General features: G+C 61.9%; 1 protein-coding gene across 4 annotated transcripts in view; it reads right to left on the bottom strand.

Moving 5' to 3' along the window:
- Positions 1 to 15,733, bottom strand: part of NOL4L (nucleolar protein 4 like) — a 38,409-nt gene that overhangs the window by 9,233 nt on the left and 13,443 nt on the right. For all 4 annotated transcript variants that reach the window (XR_003683027.2, XM_024128662.2, XM_007122351.2 and 1 more), the window contains 5 exons: positions 3,821 to 4,089; positions 1,266 to 1,451; positions 995 to 1,186; positions 666 to 788; positions 86 to 287 (listed from right to left, as the gene is read on the bottom strand). Coding sequence is in view for 3 of the 4 variants with exons in the window: in XM_024128662.2 (XP_023984430.1) it covers positions 86 to 287; positions 666 to 788; positions 995 to 1,186; positions 1,266 to 1,451; positions 3,821 to 4,089 (972 nt within the window). In the remaining variant the exon portion in view is untranslated. The remainder of the gene's footprint in view (positions 1 to 85; positions 288 to 665; positions 789 to 994; positions 1,187 to 1,265; positions 1,452 to 3,820; positions 4,090 to 15,733) is intronic.

Below are 15,733 nucleotides of genomic sequence, written 5' to 3'. Positions count from 1 at the left end.
CTGCCACTGCTGCTTCCCCGCCTGCCCCGCCCCCTTCCCAAGGCGGCTGGTCAGGGAGCCGCAGAGCCTGGTGTCCCGCACTCACCATTACTGTGATTTCCTGTTTGGAGGGAGGCAGGGGGCTGCAGGTTGCTGCCCAAGGCCCCGTAACCACGGTAACTGTAGTTCAGGCCACCGTTGACGTACACAGGGTCCTGGGAGTAGGAGGAGGCTGGCAGTGAGTAGGTGGAGTGGCTGATGGCTGCGGAGTCCCGGGAGTGCTGCTTGTCCAGGGCTATGGGCTCGTCCTGCAGAGCGGGAGGGAGGCGCTGGGGAACCACAGGGGCAGCAAGCCCTGACCACGGTTCCTGGACGGGGGTGGGTGGTGGCCCCAGATTTGCCGGGACCCGGCGCGGGACCTGCAGGACTCTGCCTCTCCCCCTGGCTGCCTTGCCCAGGGCCTCCCCCAGCCCCCCATCTGCTCATCTATCTTCAGGGCAGATGTAATCTGTTCCTGCCCGGCTGGAGACACTCTCAGGGCTCGGGATGAAGTCCAGATTCCCTTCCTAGGTCCGCAAGGCCTTTGCGTCTAGGCTCCTCTGACTCCCCCGCAACCGCCCCCTCCCCCCAGCATCTCCATCTCCCATCTGAGGACACCCTCCCAGCGGCTGGCAGCGAGCAGGCACCTGAGAGGACTGGTAGATCTCCAGGCGCATCCTTTTGGCTGCTTTTCTCGTCTCGCTCTCACAGGCAGCTGCCAGGATGTTTTCTGCCATGGCCGAGGTCAGGTGGGGAGGTGTGGGTCTGGTCTGCAGGCAGAATGGGGAAGGAGCCGCCGGTGTTAGGGCGCAGAGACGCTGCCCTAGAGGTGGGCAGGGCAGCACTGGGCTTTGGGCTCCTCTGTGAACCAGGGGCCACAATGCCTGCTTCCACGGGTATTGGGAGGGCTGTGGGAAAAGCGCCCGGGCGGCCGGGAAGGTGTGGGGAGCCTGGGACTGGTGGGCCTGGGGCTCACCATCTCCATGCCGTTCTTCTTCATGCGCCGGCAGGACTTGAGGTACGTGCGGATGCGCTTGCGGGCCCGCTCCTGGAACTCGGGGAACTGCCGGCTGCAGGACTCGATGATGGCCTGGATCTTCTCCTTGGGCTGCTTGGAGATGGGCACCATGCGGTCCAGGTTCTCGTCCACAAAGAGACGCACGAACATCTGCAGGAGACACAGGCTGTGGGAAGGGCCGGCCCGGCTGAGCCCCCGCCCCAGCCGGCCGTCCCGGGCGGGCGCTCACGTTGAAGGCCTTGAGGCGCTCAGGGTCCATGCCCTCGGAGTCATTCATCTTGTCATTGTCCTCATGGTCGTCGTGGTCATCGTCGTCGTCATCCGCTGTGGGGGCCCGGCCCACCGTCAGGTCCTCAGGGCAGCCACTGGCCTCGGTTTTGATGGAGTCATAGCTCCCCGAGCTGTAGGGCGGGGACTGAGAGAGGGCGGGGCGGGGGCAGAGGGTCAGGCCACGGTGAGCGTGGGGGCCGGCGCGGTGAGCACACCCGGCTGCCACGTGAGCCACGCCGCAAGGCCCTGAGCAAGTCACTTTCCTTCTGCTCCTGTCCCCTGTGACACGGGGACAGCGATGCTGCCGCCCCTCCCTGGGCGGCTAGAGGAAGGACTGCCCACAACCACACATGCAGAGGCCTGGCGCCCTGGAGGAGTTCAGTGGAGGGGAGAGCGGTTTACTCGGCAGCAGTGCCCACGCCAGGACGTGCCTCATCACACGAGGGAAAGGCAAACACAGAAAGGGCTCCTTCCCGCCACCAGCCAGCCTCTCCTGCTTGTGCCAAGATCTGTTCCGGCTTCGGGGTTTTCCTCCCCGGTCCCCAAGGCGCTGCAACCCTGAGTTGACAACCGAGCTGTCACAAAAGCGGTGAGTGTGCTGTCTGTCGGGGATAAGGAACAGATGGGCTGGGAGAGAACCAGCCAAAGAGACAGGCCCATCAGGCCAAAGGGCATCCCTGCAGCTCCCCGGCGGGGCTTCTCCTGTCTGCCGCCACCCCTGGAAGTCACCGTGAGCCCCGACGCAGAGCGTGTGTAGAAAGGGGAGAGGGAACCAGGCACAGCCCACTGCGCGGTCGCCTTGTCCTGCAGTAGAGAAGGGACCCACCCCCTGAGCCCCTCCTGGAACAAGACCCTTCCCCAGCTCTCCTGGGAATGCACTTCCCCGCTTCTCCTCTCTGCTTTTTCCATCTTCTTCATCCTTTACTGCTCAGTTCCCATCCGGTCTCCTGCCCCCTGCCACACGTGCTCTGGGAAGGCTCCCCGAGGACCACCGTCATTGGCCTTTTAGAAAGTTGGCGGCTTTGGCGAGTCCTGACTTCACTCAGTGGTACCCTGACTAGCAGTGTCCTGGAGACACGGCCCCTGCCCTCAAGGAGGTGGGCATCTAGGAGGCAGTCAGGCCCAGGAAACAAACAGCCGCAGATCACACCTTGCAACACGGCCACATAGCGGCCCAGACGGCACACAGCTCTTGCTGACAAACGTATAAAGACAGACACTGATTGGTGCCCTGTGCCACGGTAGCTGCCACCACCAGCCTCCATGTGACCACACCCACCGGGGTCGGCCCTCCCAGGGTCCCTGGCCTCGTGCCCATCTCTTGATCCACACACAGACTCCGAAGGGGAAAGGACACCCAGGTCCTCTGGCCTCCCACTGGGCTGTGTCAGACTCACAACAGAGGGTCAAAGGCGCCTTGGGCAAGTCACATTCCCAGGTGCTCTTTGGCCAATCCTCTGCCAGCGTCAGAGGAGACAGAAGAGCTACCGGTGGCACTCATGCTCCCATCTCACTTCCACGGTCCACACACGGGGCCTGAGGCCGCGGTGGCAAACTCATCCCCTCTGGCTCTCTGCCTGCCAAGGCAGCAGCTGTGCCTGCCCCTGGGACCCAGTCAGAGAAGGGAAGACAGTGCTCTGGCCAGTACCTGCCCCGCAGCCTGGGCTCAGACACACAGCGACGACTGAACACCCGTTCATTTGTACAGAACCTTCCCACGAGACACGTCATTGGAAGCCAGCACTGGCACCCACCCCACACCCTCTGCAGAAGAGAAAACAGGCCCTGGGAGGGGAAGGAACCTGTGCAGGGGCCCGTGGCTGCAGCCCAGGAGCGTGTAGGGCTCTGAGAAGGCACCTCTGGCCCCCCTAGCCAGGGCAGAAGAAAATACCCCCCGGGAGAGCTCCCGCCCCCGGTGCCGCACTGCACTGCTGCCGGAGACCTCAGTGGCCCGGAGATGGCTTTTGGAAGCAACAGGGGAGGGGGAGGGGAGTGCCAAATGGTGGGGCACCTGTCTGCCCCCCATCAGCCTGGTCTATTGAGTTTCACACGTCCACATCCCTGGGGCCACAAACAAAGGCCTCACCTTTTTTCTGTACCATCTGTAGAATGGGGACAGGCATGCAGAGTAGCCAGAAAACATGAGGCTTTGGGCCTCTGTGCTGAATGTAGCCCACTTGCTGCTGTTCCTCACAGCAGACTCTGTTTTGGAGGCAGAGGGGGCCGGGCCACACGTCACCCACCACGTCCACCAAGGCAGAGGCCAACAACCCCACTTCACAGATGGGGGTGCAGGCTGAGAGAAGTGAGGGCCTTGCTCGAGGTCAACTGAGCGGTCTCCCATTCCAGAGCCTCCCCAGGAAAATGATGGCAGAGCAGCCACGGCTACCACCCTGACTTGGTGTCACAACCCCGGTACGCATGATTTCACGTCAGCCCCGCACAACCCTGCCGGGTATGGGCGCGGCAGAGGCTCACAGCTCCGGGGGGCCAGCAGCCCGCAGCCCCACACACCTCGGGGGTGGTCTTCACCCCGTACTTGACGCGGCTCCGCAGTCCATCGGCGTCGGAGGGGTAGGAGGGCGTGCCGAGCGCTGAGCCCTGCGGGAGCTTGTCGCACAGGTTGATGGGCTGATCCTCGGCGGTGGCGGTGAAGTCCACGGGGGCCACGGTGCCGTTGCCATTCATCTCGGGGAAGGCGGGGTCTCCCTGTGTGCTGCTCGAGGTGGACGGGTTCAGGGTGGAGGAGCCATTGCCGCTGCCGCTCTCGGAGGAGGAGTCGTCTGAAACGAGAGGCCTGGGTGTGAGGCTCCACCTCAGCACCAGCTGTCCCCTAAGACGCCCCTCCCCCCAGGTACGTGGCCACGGCAGCCACAGGGGGGTACTTGCCCTGTGCTGTCCTCACGAGCATCCCTGGGCAGGAGGTGAGCGCTGCCGTCACCGCTGGGACCGCCAAGAGGCTAGCCTTGCCCCAGCCTGAGGTGGGGGCAGGGTCCCTCTGCCAGAAACTGGGGCCATCAGGAGCGGAGTGGCCATGGAGCGTGCCTCCTGCCCTCCACCCCACAAAAGCCATAACCAGCTTGGAGGGCCCGGGAGTGAGTGGCTGCAGCCTCAAGTCTGACCTGCCTGCCGCAGGTCCAGAGGTCCTCGGACATGCCAGGGGCTGCATGGGGCCTGGCCAGTGCCCTCCTCTTCCTCCAGCTCACCACTGCCTTGCCCCTTTACACCCTCTCCCCACAGGACCCCCTCCCCACAGCAGACCCTCGGACTTCTCCATCCTCTGCCTGAAGAAGGATGGCTCCACTGTGACACCCCTGCCCCAGTTAGTCACTCCCTCCATCAAGCAGGCCCAGGCCAATCCTGGCAGCCTGTGCAGACAGCGATCTGCCCTTGGTGCACGGCCACATGGCACTGAACACCCAGAACCAGGGCTGCGGGTGCATCCCTGGCACCTCATGGGCCATCCCTGCTTTCCTGAAGTGACAGCCCAACAAAGCTCTGTGGAGGGCGCCCCCTGCTGCAGACAGCACGGCATTGCTGGGGGACCTAGGAGGACAAACTTTTAACTAGGGAGCTAGACACTTCAGATAAATTCCAGGCCCCTTTTCCCCACCCTGCCCCAGCCTCCTGCTTGATCAGCTGAGAAGGCAGAGGCCCAAGCTACGCTCAAGCTCCCGGGGTCACTGTCAGGTGAGTACCACGTGGTTCCTGGTGGCGCCCAGGTGCCCAAGCGGCTCTGCACCTGCAACCAGAGTGGGTGGGGGAGGGGCGGCCACTGTGAGCCCTGACCGCCTCCCAGGCCACCCCCTCCCCCAGGCCAGGGTCGCTCACGACCCCACCCCCACCCTCCCAGCCGGCAGATTATGAAGATTTAGTTCCTGGTGCTGGGCACTGGGCACGCTCACCTCCGGAGCGTCCCCATGGTGACCAAGCGGCTCTAGCTCGCCAACCAATCACTGGCCTCCCGGCTCCCCAGGGGCGGGGCCGGGCTGCCCATCAAGCAGCCCGGGCCCAGGGCAGAGGGGGATGGGAAAGGCCTCCGCGCCATGGCACCCCTCCCCCTCGGCTGCTGCAGGTCCCCTGGGCCAGGATGCCCCTCCTTCTCCCCCTCTTCCTCTGGGCAGTCACTGCTCTCTCCATCCTCCTGCAGGGCAGCTCCAGGCTCTACTCAAAGCCACCCCAAAGATCCCCCCCCCCACCCCCCCGCCTTGCTCAGCTACATCCCACAGTCCCCAGGCTAGCCTCCCTGCTACCTCTGGAACCTCACCGCCCATCCCCTCCTCCTCAATCACAGATAGCCACCCCAAAGCTCCCCCCCCCCACCCCCCCGCCTTGCTCAGCTACATCCCACAGTCCCCAGGCTAGCCTCCCTGCTACCTCTGGAACCTCACCGCCCATCCCCTCCTCCTCAATCACAGATGGGTCTGGTTTTCTTCTGGCAGTGTCTCCAGCCACCAACCTAGATATTTGTGGAATGAGTAGTATTTACTGAGCACCTACTGCGTGCTGGCTGTGTCCCAGGCTGAGAAACAAAGTAGTGACTACGACCAAGATGCCAGCCCTCCTGGGGGGACAGATGCACATTACTGAAACACACAGAGAGTGAATGGGCCACCAACTTGCCAAACCACATCCACCCCACCCCCACCCCACCCCCACCCCATCCAGCCTCCTTGGCCAACCTCGCCCTTCAGCACCCCAGCTCCCCTCGCCCTTCAGCACCCCAGCTCCCCTCGGTCACCCCACCCTTTCCCAGCACCAGTCTAATTATCACTCCCCTGTTCCCTACCTTCCTGCTCCCCAAGCCTGCCCAAGAAGAGTCAGCACTCTTGCCGGGTGTGTTCTTGGTCCCATGATCTCTGCAGCCTCCCCCAGCCCAGGTCCCACTATACTGGGCCACTTCTGAAGCCTCACACCTCCAGGCCTCTGCTTGGGCTCTGCTGCCTGCCTGCCTGCCATGTTGCTTCCAGCTCAGTAAATGTCAGTCCACCTTCAAGACCTGGCTCAACGCTACCTTCTCAGAGCAGGCCTCCTCCGCTGTCCCTAGGAAGGAGGTACGCAGAGCCCCGAGCCTAGCCTGGTGCCCATCCTTCCGAGGGATACTTCATGGCTCCTTCAGCGGCTCACGGTCAGTCCTGAGAGCTGCCTACCTCCCCACCAGGGCTGGGCCCGTTGCCAGAGAAGCCCCAGCACCCGGGATTCAGAATTCTCTGCCAGGGTCAAGGAGCTGGAGGGCAAAGATTGACACCCATCCTGGCCAACTGTCTGAGCTCCTCTGAGCTCTGGCCGGTGCCCATTCTTAGCTCACCTTGCAGGTGTGACTTCACATCCTGGCACCACCCCCAAAAGGCCACTTGCTTGACCTCAGAGGGCCTTGTCTTCCTCCTCTGGAAGCAGGGGTTGCTAGGAGGGTCAATGGGCACCACACCAAGCACAGAGGGAGCCAAGTGTCACTACGCTCAGCATGGGCGTCAGGCCGACGGCCTCCTGCAGCATCACACCAGGAACGGGCCCAGAGGTAGCACCCCGACTGCCTGCCTCCCGGCCAGATTCCCTCCAGGGAGGATGGACCTTCTTGCCCTGTGCATCTCCAGGCATGAGCATGAAGGAGGCTCGGGTGCTGTGAGGACACATGCACATGGGTGTGTGTGTGTGGGGGGGGGGGGTGTGTGTGTGTGTGTGTGTGTGTGTGCGCGCGCGCGCGCGTGTGTGTGTGTGTTCCCAGGGCCCTCCAGCTCAGGAGCCCAGGGTGCTGGCCCAGACTCTTGAGCTGCCAACACCCTCACCCCAGGGCTGTGCACCTCAGGCGCTGGCTCCAATGGTGGCACGGCCCCTCCAAGTAGGCAGATGCCACCTCAGTCTGATAGGGGAAGTGGCTGGGCAGATGAGACCCATGAGGCCAGGAGCCCGGACCTCATGTAGCTATGCATTCCAAGTTTTTAGAAGAAACTGGAAATATGCACCATTATGTAAATATCCAGATTTTTAAATACTGGTGACTGACTTACATTGTTCACATTTTGAAAAACCTTACTGGACAAACGGACAAACAAAACGTGGTCTATCTATGCAATGAAATACTATTCAGCCATAAAAAGCAACGAAACTCTGATACATGCCATAACATGGATGAACTGCGGAAACGTTACCCTAAGTGAAATAAGTCAGAAGCAACAGGACGGATATTGAATGAGGACACTTACGTGCAATATCTAGAATAGTAATATTCATAGAGACTGAAAGTATATGAGGGGACCCCAGGGACTGGGGGAGGGTGGAATGGGGAGTTATTGCTTAATGGTTACAGAGTTTCTGTTTAGAGTAATGAAAACTCTGTTTTGGAAATAACGTGTGCTGGTTGCACAACATTGTCAATGTACTTAACGCTGCTGCATTGCACACTTAAAAATGGTTAAATGGCAAATTTTATGTTTTACAAAATTTTTCACCACAAAAAATTCCCCCAAAACAAAAAAACAAAAATCCTTGAAGAGGCCAGTGGGCTCCAGTTTACAAGCTCCATTTGCTGACACCGCACGTATCCACGAGCCAAGCCTCTCCCGCCTCTACTCTGCATCTGGGGTCAGGGAAACCCAGCGACACACACAGAGCCCTCCTCTGGGGCATAGGTGAGTCACAAGTGCCTCCCCCCGCCCCGCAACATGCCGCCCTTAACCTGCTCATGGGCTGCCTGCAACCCGGGGTCCACTTCCTGCCGACGAGGGAGGCCATGGGCTTTAGGCAGAATGCAGAGGGGCTGTGTATCCTTGAAGACACCCCTTCCCCTCCTTTCAAAATGGGTGCCATATCAGTAAAATAGGTTTTATAAGGTGTAGACAATCCCTGGCACAAAGAATAGGTGCTTAAAAAAAACCGTGATTCCCTGCCCCCGCCCAGGCCTTCTCACTTCATAATGCACTTGCTTCCCGAGCATGGCTTTTCCAGACTGGACTGTGGGCTTCCGGGGGCCCCTCGGAGCCCAGCTTGGTGCCAAATCTGAGGTGGGCACGGTAAGGGGAGGTGGGAGAGGGACAGGGCCGGGAAGATGCTGCTCCTGCCTCGTCCCCTCCTTTCTCGAACACTTACTGGGTGTCAGGCCTGTGTGGGGCACTGGGGACACTGAGGTGAAAAGATGGGGGTGGTCACTGTCCTGGGGCTAATGCTCTAGGGAGCAAGAAACCAAACATAAGGTTCTAGGACGACACTGGGCTCTGGAGAGAGCCTTGGAGTTTCTCGCCCTTCCTGTCCCCGCACCTCCCCCTGCAACCCCTTCCTCCTCTGGGAAGCCCTCTCTGACTGCAGCGCCCATCGAGGCCTCAGTTCTGGACCACCCGCTGCGGATCTCACCCCAGGGAGGGTGGAACTAGGGTGGGTGCTGGGCAGGAGGGAGGGAGGGAGGCAGGGCAGGCTTTCTGGGAGAAGCCTCCAAGGACAATGCTGAGAAAGCCCTGGGGCAAGGGCTGAAGCCCCCTGACCAAAGCAGGGCAGAGGGCTGCCGAGGACAAGAAAAGCGGCTGCATCTGTCCAGAGGCCCCGAGGCAGCGGCCGTATCTGTCCAGAGGCCCCCGAGGCAGTGGTGATGACCCGGCCGCGGTCCACGGACTGAGTTCAAACTCCCAAGCTGAAGCCAAACTCTCCCCAGGCCCGCTGGGCCCTGCTGGCAGCACCCCAACCCCGCTGTCACCCCATCCAGCTGTGTGCCCTGGCCTCTGCCCTTGTTCCCTCTTCTCGGGACACTCCGAGCTCCCTTCCCTGCAGGGCTTTGCTGAAAGGTCACCTTCTCAGTAAGACCTCCCTGCCCCCACTCTGACACGCTGACCCCTTTACCTGTTTTTTTCAGAGAGTTTATCACCTTCTTACATATTATGTCTATGGTCTGTGCCCAGGGCCCCCGTAAGTTGCCCCAGATCGTTCCTGCCTCTCCAGAAACCACACCCCTTCCTCTGGCGAGGGCACCCCAAGTCTTCCAGGGTGAGCATGTGCCCCAGGCCCGGCCAGTCAGCACAGCCCATCACAGCGATCCGTGATGGGCATGTGACCAAGCTCGACCCATGGAAAGTCAGTCCAGGGGCTTTTGCAGAAACGACTGGGGAGAAGTACCCTCCCCTCACCACAGGGGCTGCTGAGCTCACTCAGCAGGGAGGCCCTCACCCGGAAGGCAGGGCTGACAAGCTGGCACAGACAAATCCCCCCTAAATCCGTCCGTGCCCAAAGCCAAAGAAGGCCCTAGACTTTCTGGTTATAGGAGCCAATGATTTCCTTAAGTGCTAAAGCTGGCCGGAGACAGGTTGCATCACGTGTGCCTGGTTTGGTCTCTGAGTAATCCACGGTCCTGCCCCTGGGAGGGCCCGAGGGAACGGAGCCTCCACTGGCCCTCTCCTCACTGTGGGCCACCCCAACCCCAGGAGGGGCTGGCTGCAGGGCCCGCCCTCCCCCAGCGACGGGCACAGCCCTGGCCCAGAGACCTGCCTGTCACTGTGTGGGGAAAGGAGGAAGAGGGAGAAACATCAGCATCCCAGGCTGGGGCAAGCTGGGTTCTGATCCACTCCTAGTTCTTTCCTCCTCTCAACCCTCTCCAAAAAAATGTCATTTAAGGGAGTCACGCACGCACACCCATGCCCGAGGAGCAGGGCCGGGGGAGCAGGTGCGGGGCCTCGCTGTCTCCCGACCTTGGGCACAGCCCGCCTCCCTGGCTCCTCTTATCTGCAGTCTAGGGAGTTGCCGCTGACGCCCTCTTGGGCTCTGACACTTTATGACCCTGTGAAAGAACCCAGCTGGCCCCATGGGCACCAAGGGCCCAGTATATGGAGTGCAGGAGTCGGGCCTTCCGGGGGGTGCGGGCCTCCAGGCACGGGACACGGAGCTGGAAGCGACCCTCTTGTCTCCACCTGGTCCTTATCTGTGCGGCCGTGCCAGGAGGCCCCTCCAGGGTGGGCACCCCACCCACGGCCGGCTGGCCGGAGCCCCGAACAATGCCAGCAGGACAGGACTGCCCCCAGCCTGTGACTGCAGTGACAGGGACAAGGGCAGTGCGGGGCCACGGGGAAGCGGCGGGAATGCACCCCTCCCGAGCATTTCCACAAAACCAGGCCTCCCTGGCTCCGGCGAAGGGCAGCTCCCCGGTCTGGGCAGGACACAGGGCCCACCACCTGTGCCCGGAATGCCTATGGGCAGGGGAGGACTGCGTGCCCATCTATGGAACGTGGGGCAATGCGCTGCTATTCAAATGGGGGAATTAGCGATGAATGGGGGAAATTGTTTTTCCTTCTGTCCAGTCTCCAGAAGGAGACAAAAACCCCTTTTACCTCGGCAAACAATGCCCTTATGTGGGCGCCAGCGCCCCGCGGTCCGCACAAGCCCAGCTCTGTGCGAGCCGCCAATCGCCACACCAGGCTCTGGGGCCACAGCCAGTGGCGCCCTCTCCCAGGGGCGACCCTCGCAGGCTCCCGAGGAGGGCTGGGCAAGAGCGCGAAGGTCCGCCGGCCCTGGGACCACGGGCCGGGCGCACGGCCCCACCAGCCCAGAGTGCCCGCTGCAGGCTGCCCGCTGTGGCCAGAGGTGCGGCTGGGCTGCCGCAGGAAGCGCCCCCTCCTCGGCGGGCTTCCAGGCAGGGGAGGGGAGGGGGCGTCGATAATTCACACACACAGGACATGGGCCCGGAGGAGGCGGGGAGGGGAGAGCGCTGGAGCTGCAGGCCCACCGCGGCCCGGCGGCCCCCAGGATGTGGAAGAGCCAGCCCCGCCTCCCCCCTGCCACGTGGCTTCGGGCTGCAGTCCGGGGGCCCTGACTCTGCTCTGAATTTGGGGTGCACGCCTCGCCAGGGCTGGCCTCCGCTCTGACAAAGGCCAGTGGCCAGGCTGTGCTGACGTGATGCATAGTTCCCAGGAGCACCCGGCTCCTGGCAGGCTTACCCTGCTCTTCCTCCCGGAAGAGGGCCCTGGGGTCAAACGGGGGACACCGAGGAGTCGGGTGAGGCGGTGTCACTGGGACCCCACCATCCTGGGCGGTGGGGCCACGCCGGGCATCTGCCCCACAGTCTGCCTTCGGACCCCGGTGCCCACCTAGCTGCCCCTCCTGAGCGCTACCGTGCTCCATCCCTGTGGTTCCAGAGGCCTGGCCCAGCCCCTGCTCCCCATCCCCTCCACTCCTGCCCCCTAACACCCCCAGCACCTCTGTTCCACAGCATCCACCTTCCTGCCCTTTTATGACTCATTCCTGAAGCTGGTATCAACACCTGAGGCCCTCAGAGTCCAGAGCGGCGCTGTCCAACAGAAACGTAATGCGAGCCACCTGCGGAATTGTCAGTTTTCTAGTAGCCACGTTAAAAAATGTAAAAAAAAAAAAAAAAAAAAAAAAAAACAAGTGGAATGAATTTTAATAAACTACTTTATTTAACCCAATATAGCCAAAATATTATCATTTCAATTAATACCGTGTTAAATCTGAGATACCTTACATCCTTTTTTCATACAAAGTCTTTGAAACTCAGTGTGTATTTTACACGGTACACCTCGATTTGCACGAGCCCTTTTCGATAGCGGTCTGTGGCTCCCACGTTAGCGCAGGCCCAGATTTTTGTGATTTCCCCCTAAAACTGAAATCATTTCGCTCAGTGCAGGGACCCTGGGGTCTCAGCCCCTAGAGAGGTGTCCAAGTTGCAGATGAGAGTTGGGGTCTTGGGGCAGGTGGCCTGAGCAGGGCTGGCGGCGGGGCACTGGGGGCAGGAGCCGCCTTCGGTGGGGGTGGACACCAAGTATGTGGCAGGCGCCGGGCAGACTCATCGTGCCTGATCTGCACAACCACCCCACGAAAAGACATCAGGAAGGAACCAGAGGATCCCAGAGAGAAGTCATCGGCTGTCACACAGTGTGAATGGAAGAGCACAGATGAGCCCCAGTGCTGCCTGATTCCCCGAAGGACCCACCCCTCATGCTCTTTCTTCTCTTGGCCTCGATTTGCCCATCTGTACTATGGGACAGCCCCCACCCCTGCCACTGTCCCACTTTCTGCCTGTCCTCCCCAACATATCCTGGCCCAATGTGCCCCGGGGGAAAACACTCCCAGTATGGACTGCCTGGGTCTATGTCTTCCCAGGCCCGACAGTCTCCCTGGCCCCACCCTCAAGGCCAAACACAGGCAGTGAGCCTTCAATGCTAATTCAGTGTGCAAATCTCCAGCTGAGATGTCCCCTGCACCCCCTCACCCCAACCCCAAAACAAATGATGTGTTCTGAGAGCAAAGAGAGCCACTTCGGGCAGCCATGTGTGAATGATTCATGGGGCAGGGCCCTAGCCCCAGAGCCTGTGTGCTTGTGGGTGGTTTCCGAGGGCCTGGCAGGCCTTCTGCCAGCCGACCAGGAAGCCCGTCTGGGTTCGGTGCATCCCAGCCCTTAGGTCAGAGTGATCACGCCAGCGCGGCCCCGGTCACTTCCTGGTTCCTGGGAACGTCGCCTGTGGACAGGCTCGGGTGGCGATGCCTCTCCGACACACCCCTCCCCCGGCCTCCTCTCCAGCACAGCAGGCCTGCCTCCACAGAGGGGCAAGAGGCAGTTGGGTTTCCACGTGTCCTGGGCTGGGGAGGGGGGAAGCGGGGAGCAGGGCTCTGACACCCCGATGGCTCAGCAGGCCTAGGCGAATCTTCCAGGTGTCGGGGGGATCTCCCTCTCCCTTTCTCAGCAGGTGAACTTTACCTCTAGGGCCCTGGAGCGTGTCCTGCCCTACGCCCCCTCCAGGCGTCTGGGGGCCTGTGAGGGCCTAAGACCCTGGCAGCCTGCACAAGGCCAGGGCTGTGCAGGCCTGGCCTGCTCCGGGGATAAAGGGATCTCTCGGTGCTGTCTCCCAGCCTCCCTTACCCCGCAGCGGCAGGAGGCCAGGACAGCCCAGCATTGTCTGTGCCGCCTGCAGCCCAGCTGATGATGGACACTTTCCTGTGACCCGGGCCTGGCAGGGTGGCCCACGGCCAATCCCGGAAGGGCTTGGGCCCTAGTTCTGGGGTTGGGGGGCGGGGGCAGGAGGCCGCCACCGCCACTGCCTCTCTCCATCCGGTGTGGATGTTTGGAGCCTTGAATAGGAGCAAATAGCTACTGCTCTAGAAGGAGGGAGTATGTGACCTGTAGCCAGAAAATAAGGCCCAGACACAGCTTCCAGTCTCACCTGAGAAAGGTGGAGTCAGGACCAAGATCAGGCGTGGGGGAGAGGAGGCTCAGTTTAAAAGCCCACTGCAGGAAGCCATCCCAGGGAGGCCACTGTGAAGGGGCCACAGTCCCCCCCCATGTGGCAGTGACCAGGGAGGATGCCCAACAACGAGGGCTGGGTCCACAGTGAGCAGGCTGCAGCAGGCCGTGAAGCCCTGGGGCCCCGGCTGGGGAGACAGCTGCTCCAACCGCAGGGGTGGGCCCGTGGGAGGGTGGGTACCATGCGCAGAGAACACGAGAAGCGGCCGAGGCTCCGGGGTAACTGCGGGCGACTGTCTCCGAGCCTGCCTGGCCTGGCCCCAACCCCACTCGCAGTACAGCCTCTTGCCTCTTCCCTTGCACAAGCAGCTTCCCCCTCCCCGGCCGGGAACACTCCCGTGGCATCCTCAGTGCCCGGCACAGTGGCCAGCACACAGGAGCTAAGCTGCTGCCCGGGCGCCTTCTCCTGGCACAGAAGAGCTAACATGCAGCTGCCCGTGGGGCTGCCCATCAGTGAGGGAGCTTGGGACGGGTCTGGGGTTTGCAGATCAGGGAGCAGGATCCTGGGAGACGTAAGGTCCCCCAACAGGCCCTGGCCCATGTGGGTGGTGAGTGGGACAGGAACTCAGGAGATGCTAGAGCAAGCTGTGGGTGCCTAAGCCGCGAGCTTGTAAAGAAAGCCGCGGTCAGAACCCCACAGGGCGCAGTGGGCAGAAGGGATCAAGAAAGACCTGGACGGATGAGGAGACAGGACTGGACCGCGTGGGGCAGGGAAGGGTCGGGCGGATGGGGTAAAGTGAGGCGGACTCCTGACCCACCTACAGCCCCCTCAGCCTGTCAGGGCCAGCTGGCCACGGACCCCAGCCTCCGGCTCTGCAGCAGAGCCTCCGGCAGCTGCCCGGCCACCTGAGAGGAAACGATTCCATCTCCGTTCACCCAGCCTCCCCTGTCCACACACTGTCCAGTCCTCACCCCGCCATCCAGTGACGGGGAGGGATTGGCCCCAGGCCACACAGCAGACAGGGAGCAGAGGCAGAATCTAGCCTGCGCTGGCTCACCGTGGCTGGGGTTAGGGCACACTCCCCGTGCAGACCCACCCTCCGTGGAGACGGGGGAGAGAGGCCCAGGTGGGTGAGGACAGGGGAGGCGGCACTGCTGTAAATACCGAGCCCTGGGCAAGCAAGTCGCACACCTGCTCCCCAGGTGACCGGCCCTGCTGTTGCCCAGTTTGCGTGTCTGGGTAGTGGAGCGCCACACCCAAGGGCAGCAAGAGCCAGGAGGCAGGAAGCCTTGGTCTTCTCACAAAGGGCTCCTGAGACACGCCAGGATTAACGGCTGCAGTCACGCAGGCCACGCTACAGACAGCAGCCAGGGATCAGAGGTGAACAACTTGCTTAAGACCGCACTGCAGGACCAGGGCAGGCCAGGACCTGCTCGGGAGAGCCACGGCAAGGTGCCAGGGGCTGCCGGCAGGGGGCCGTGTCCGGGAGAGACCCTGGGCCCACAGAGGCGGCTTCACCTCTCTCCTTCCTCCCGGAACCCTTGCATGCCAGCCCCTCGCCTGGCCTGGGCCCTCTCTCCTGGCTGAAGCTTGGGGGCCACAAGGAGCTTCTGGAGACATGTGACCCAGGAAATCCCCAACCCTGGCATGCAGCATCTTCCTCCCTTCCCAGCCTCCTCCTGACACGCTGCCCAAGCTTCCCAGGCTGTTGAACACCTGCCTTCGACATCACAACGCAGCCTCCTCCGAGAGGCTTCCGCTGGTCCCCCGTCTCTGCCGCTAGCTTCTCAAGAGCCGTTTGCTGGGCACCTGCTCTGAGCTGAGGGCTGGGGATAAAGCCCACAGGAGGACACTCGGCCCTGAGGCTGCTCCGTGCTGCACTGTTTGTGACAACAGAAAAGGGGGGCTGGGATGTCCTTCCCCATGAGTGGCCCAAACATAGGCTCTGGAGTCGGAGATACCCTCGTGGCCACTTGGGAGTCTCTGGGCAAGTTACCTCTCCCTCTGCAGGTCAGGCCTAGTCACAGCTCTGAGCTCACAGGGTCGCAGCCAACCTGCCACCAGCGCAGAGCTGAGCAAACAGTGGCCTCAGGAATGGGACCTCCAGTCGCTGGGATGACCAGACCACCTTTAAAAATGCCTTATCAGGGCTTCCCTGGTGGCGCGGTGGTTGAGAGTCCGCCTGCCGATGCAGGGGACACGGGTTCGTGCCCCGGTCCGGGAAGATCCCACATGCCGCGGAGCGGCTGGGTCC

This window comes from Physeter macrocephalus, chromosome 14 (assembly GCF_002837175.3).
Source record: "Physeter macrocephalus isolate SW-GA chromosome 14, ASM283717v5, whole genome shotgun sequence".
NCBI lineage: Eukaryota > Metazoa > Chordata > Mammalia > Artiodactyla > Physeteridae > Physeter > Physeter macrocephalus.
Note: the sequence above shows the minus strand (reverse complement) of the source record. Positions and strands in the feature narration are given on the sequence as shown.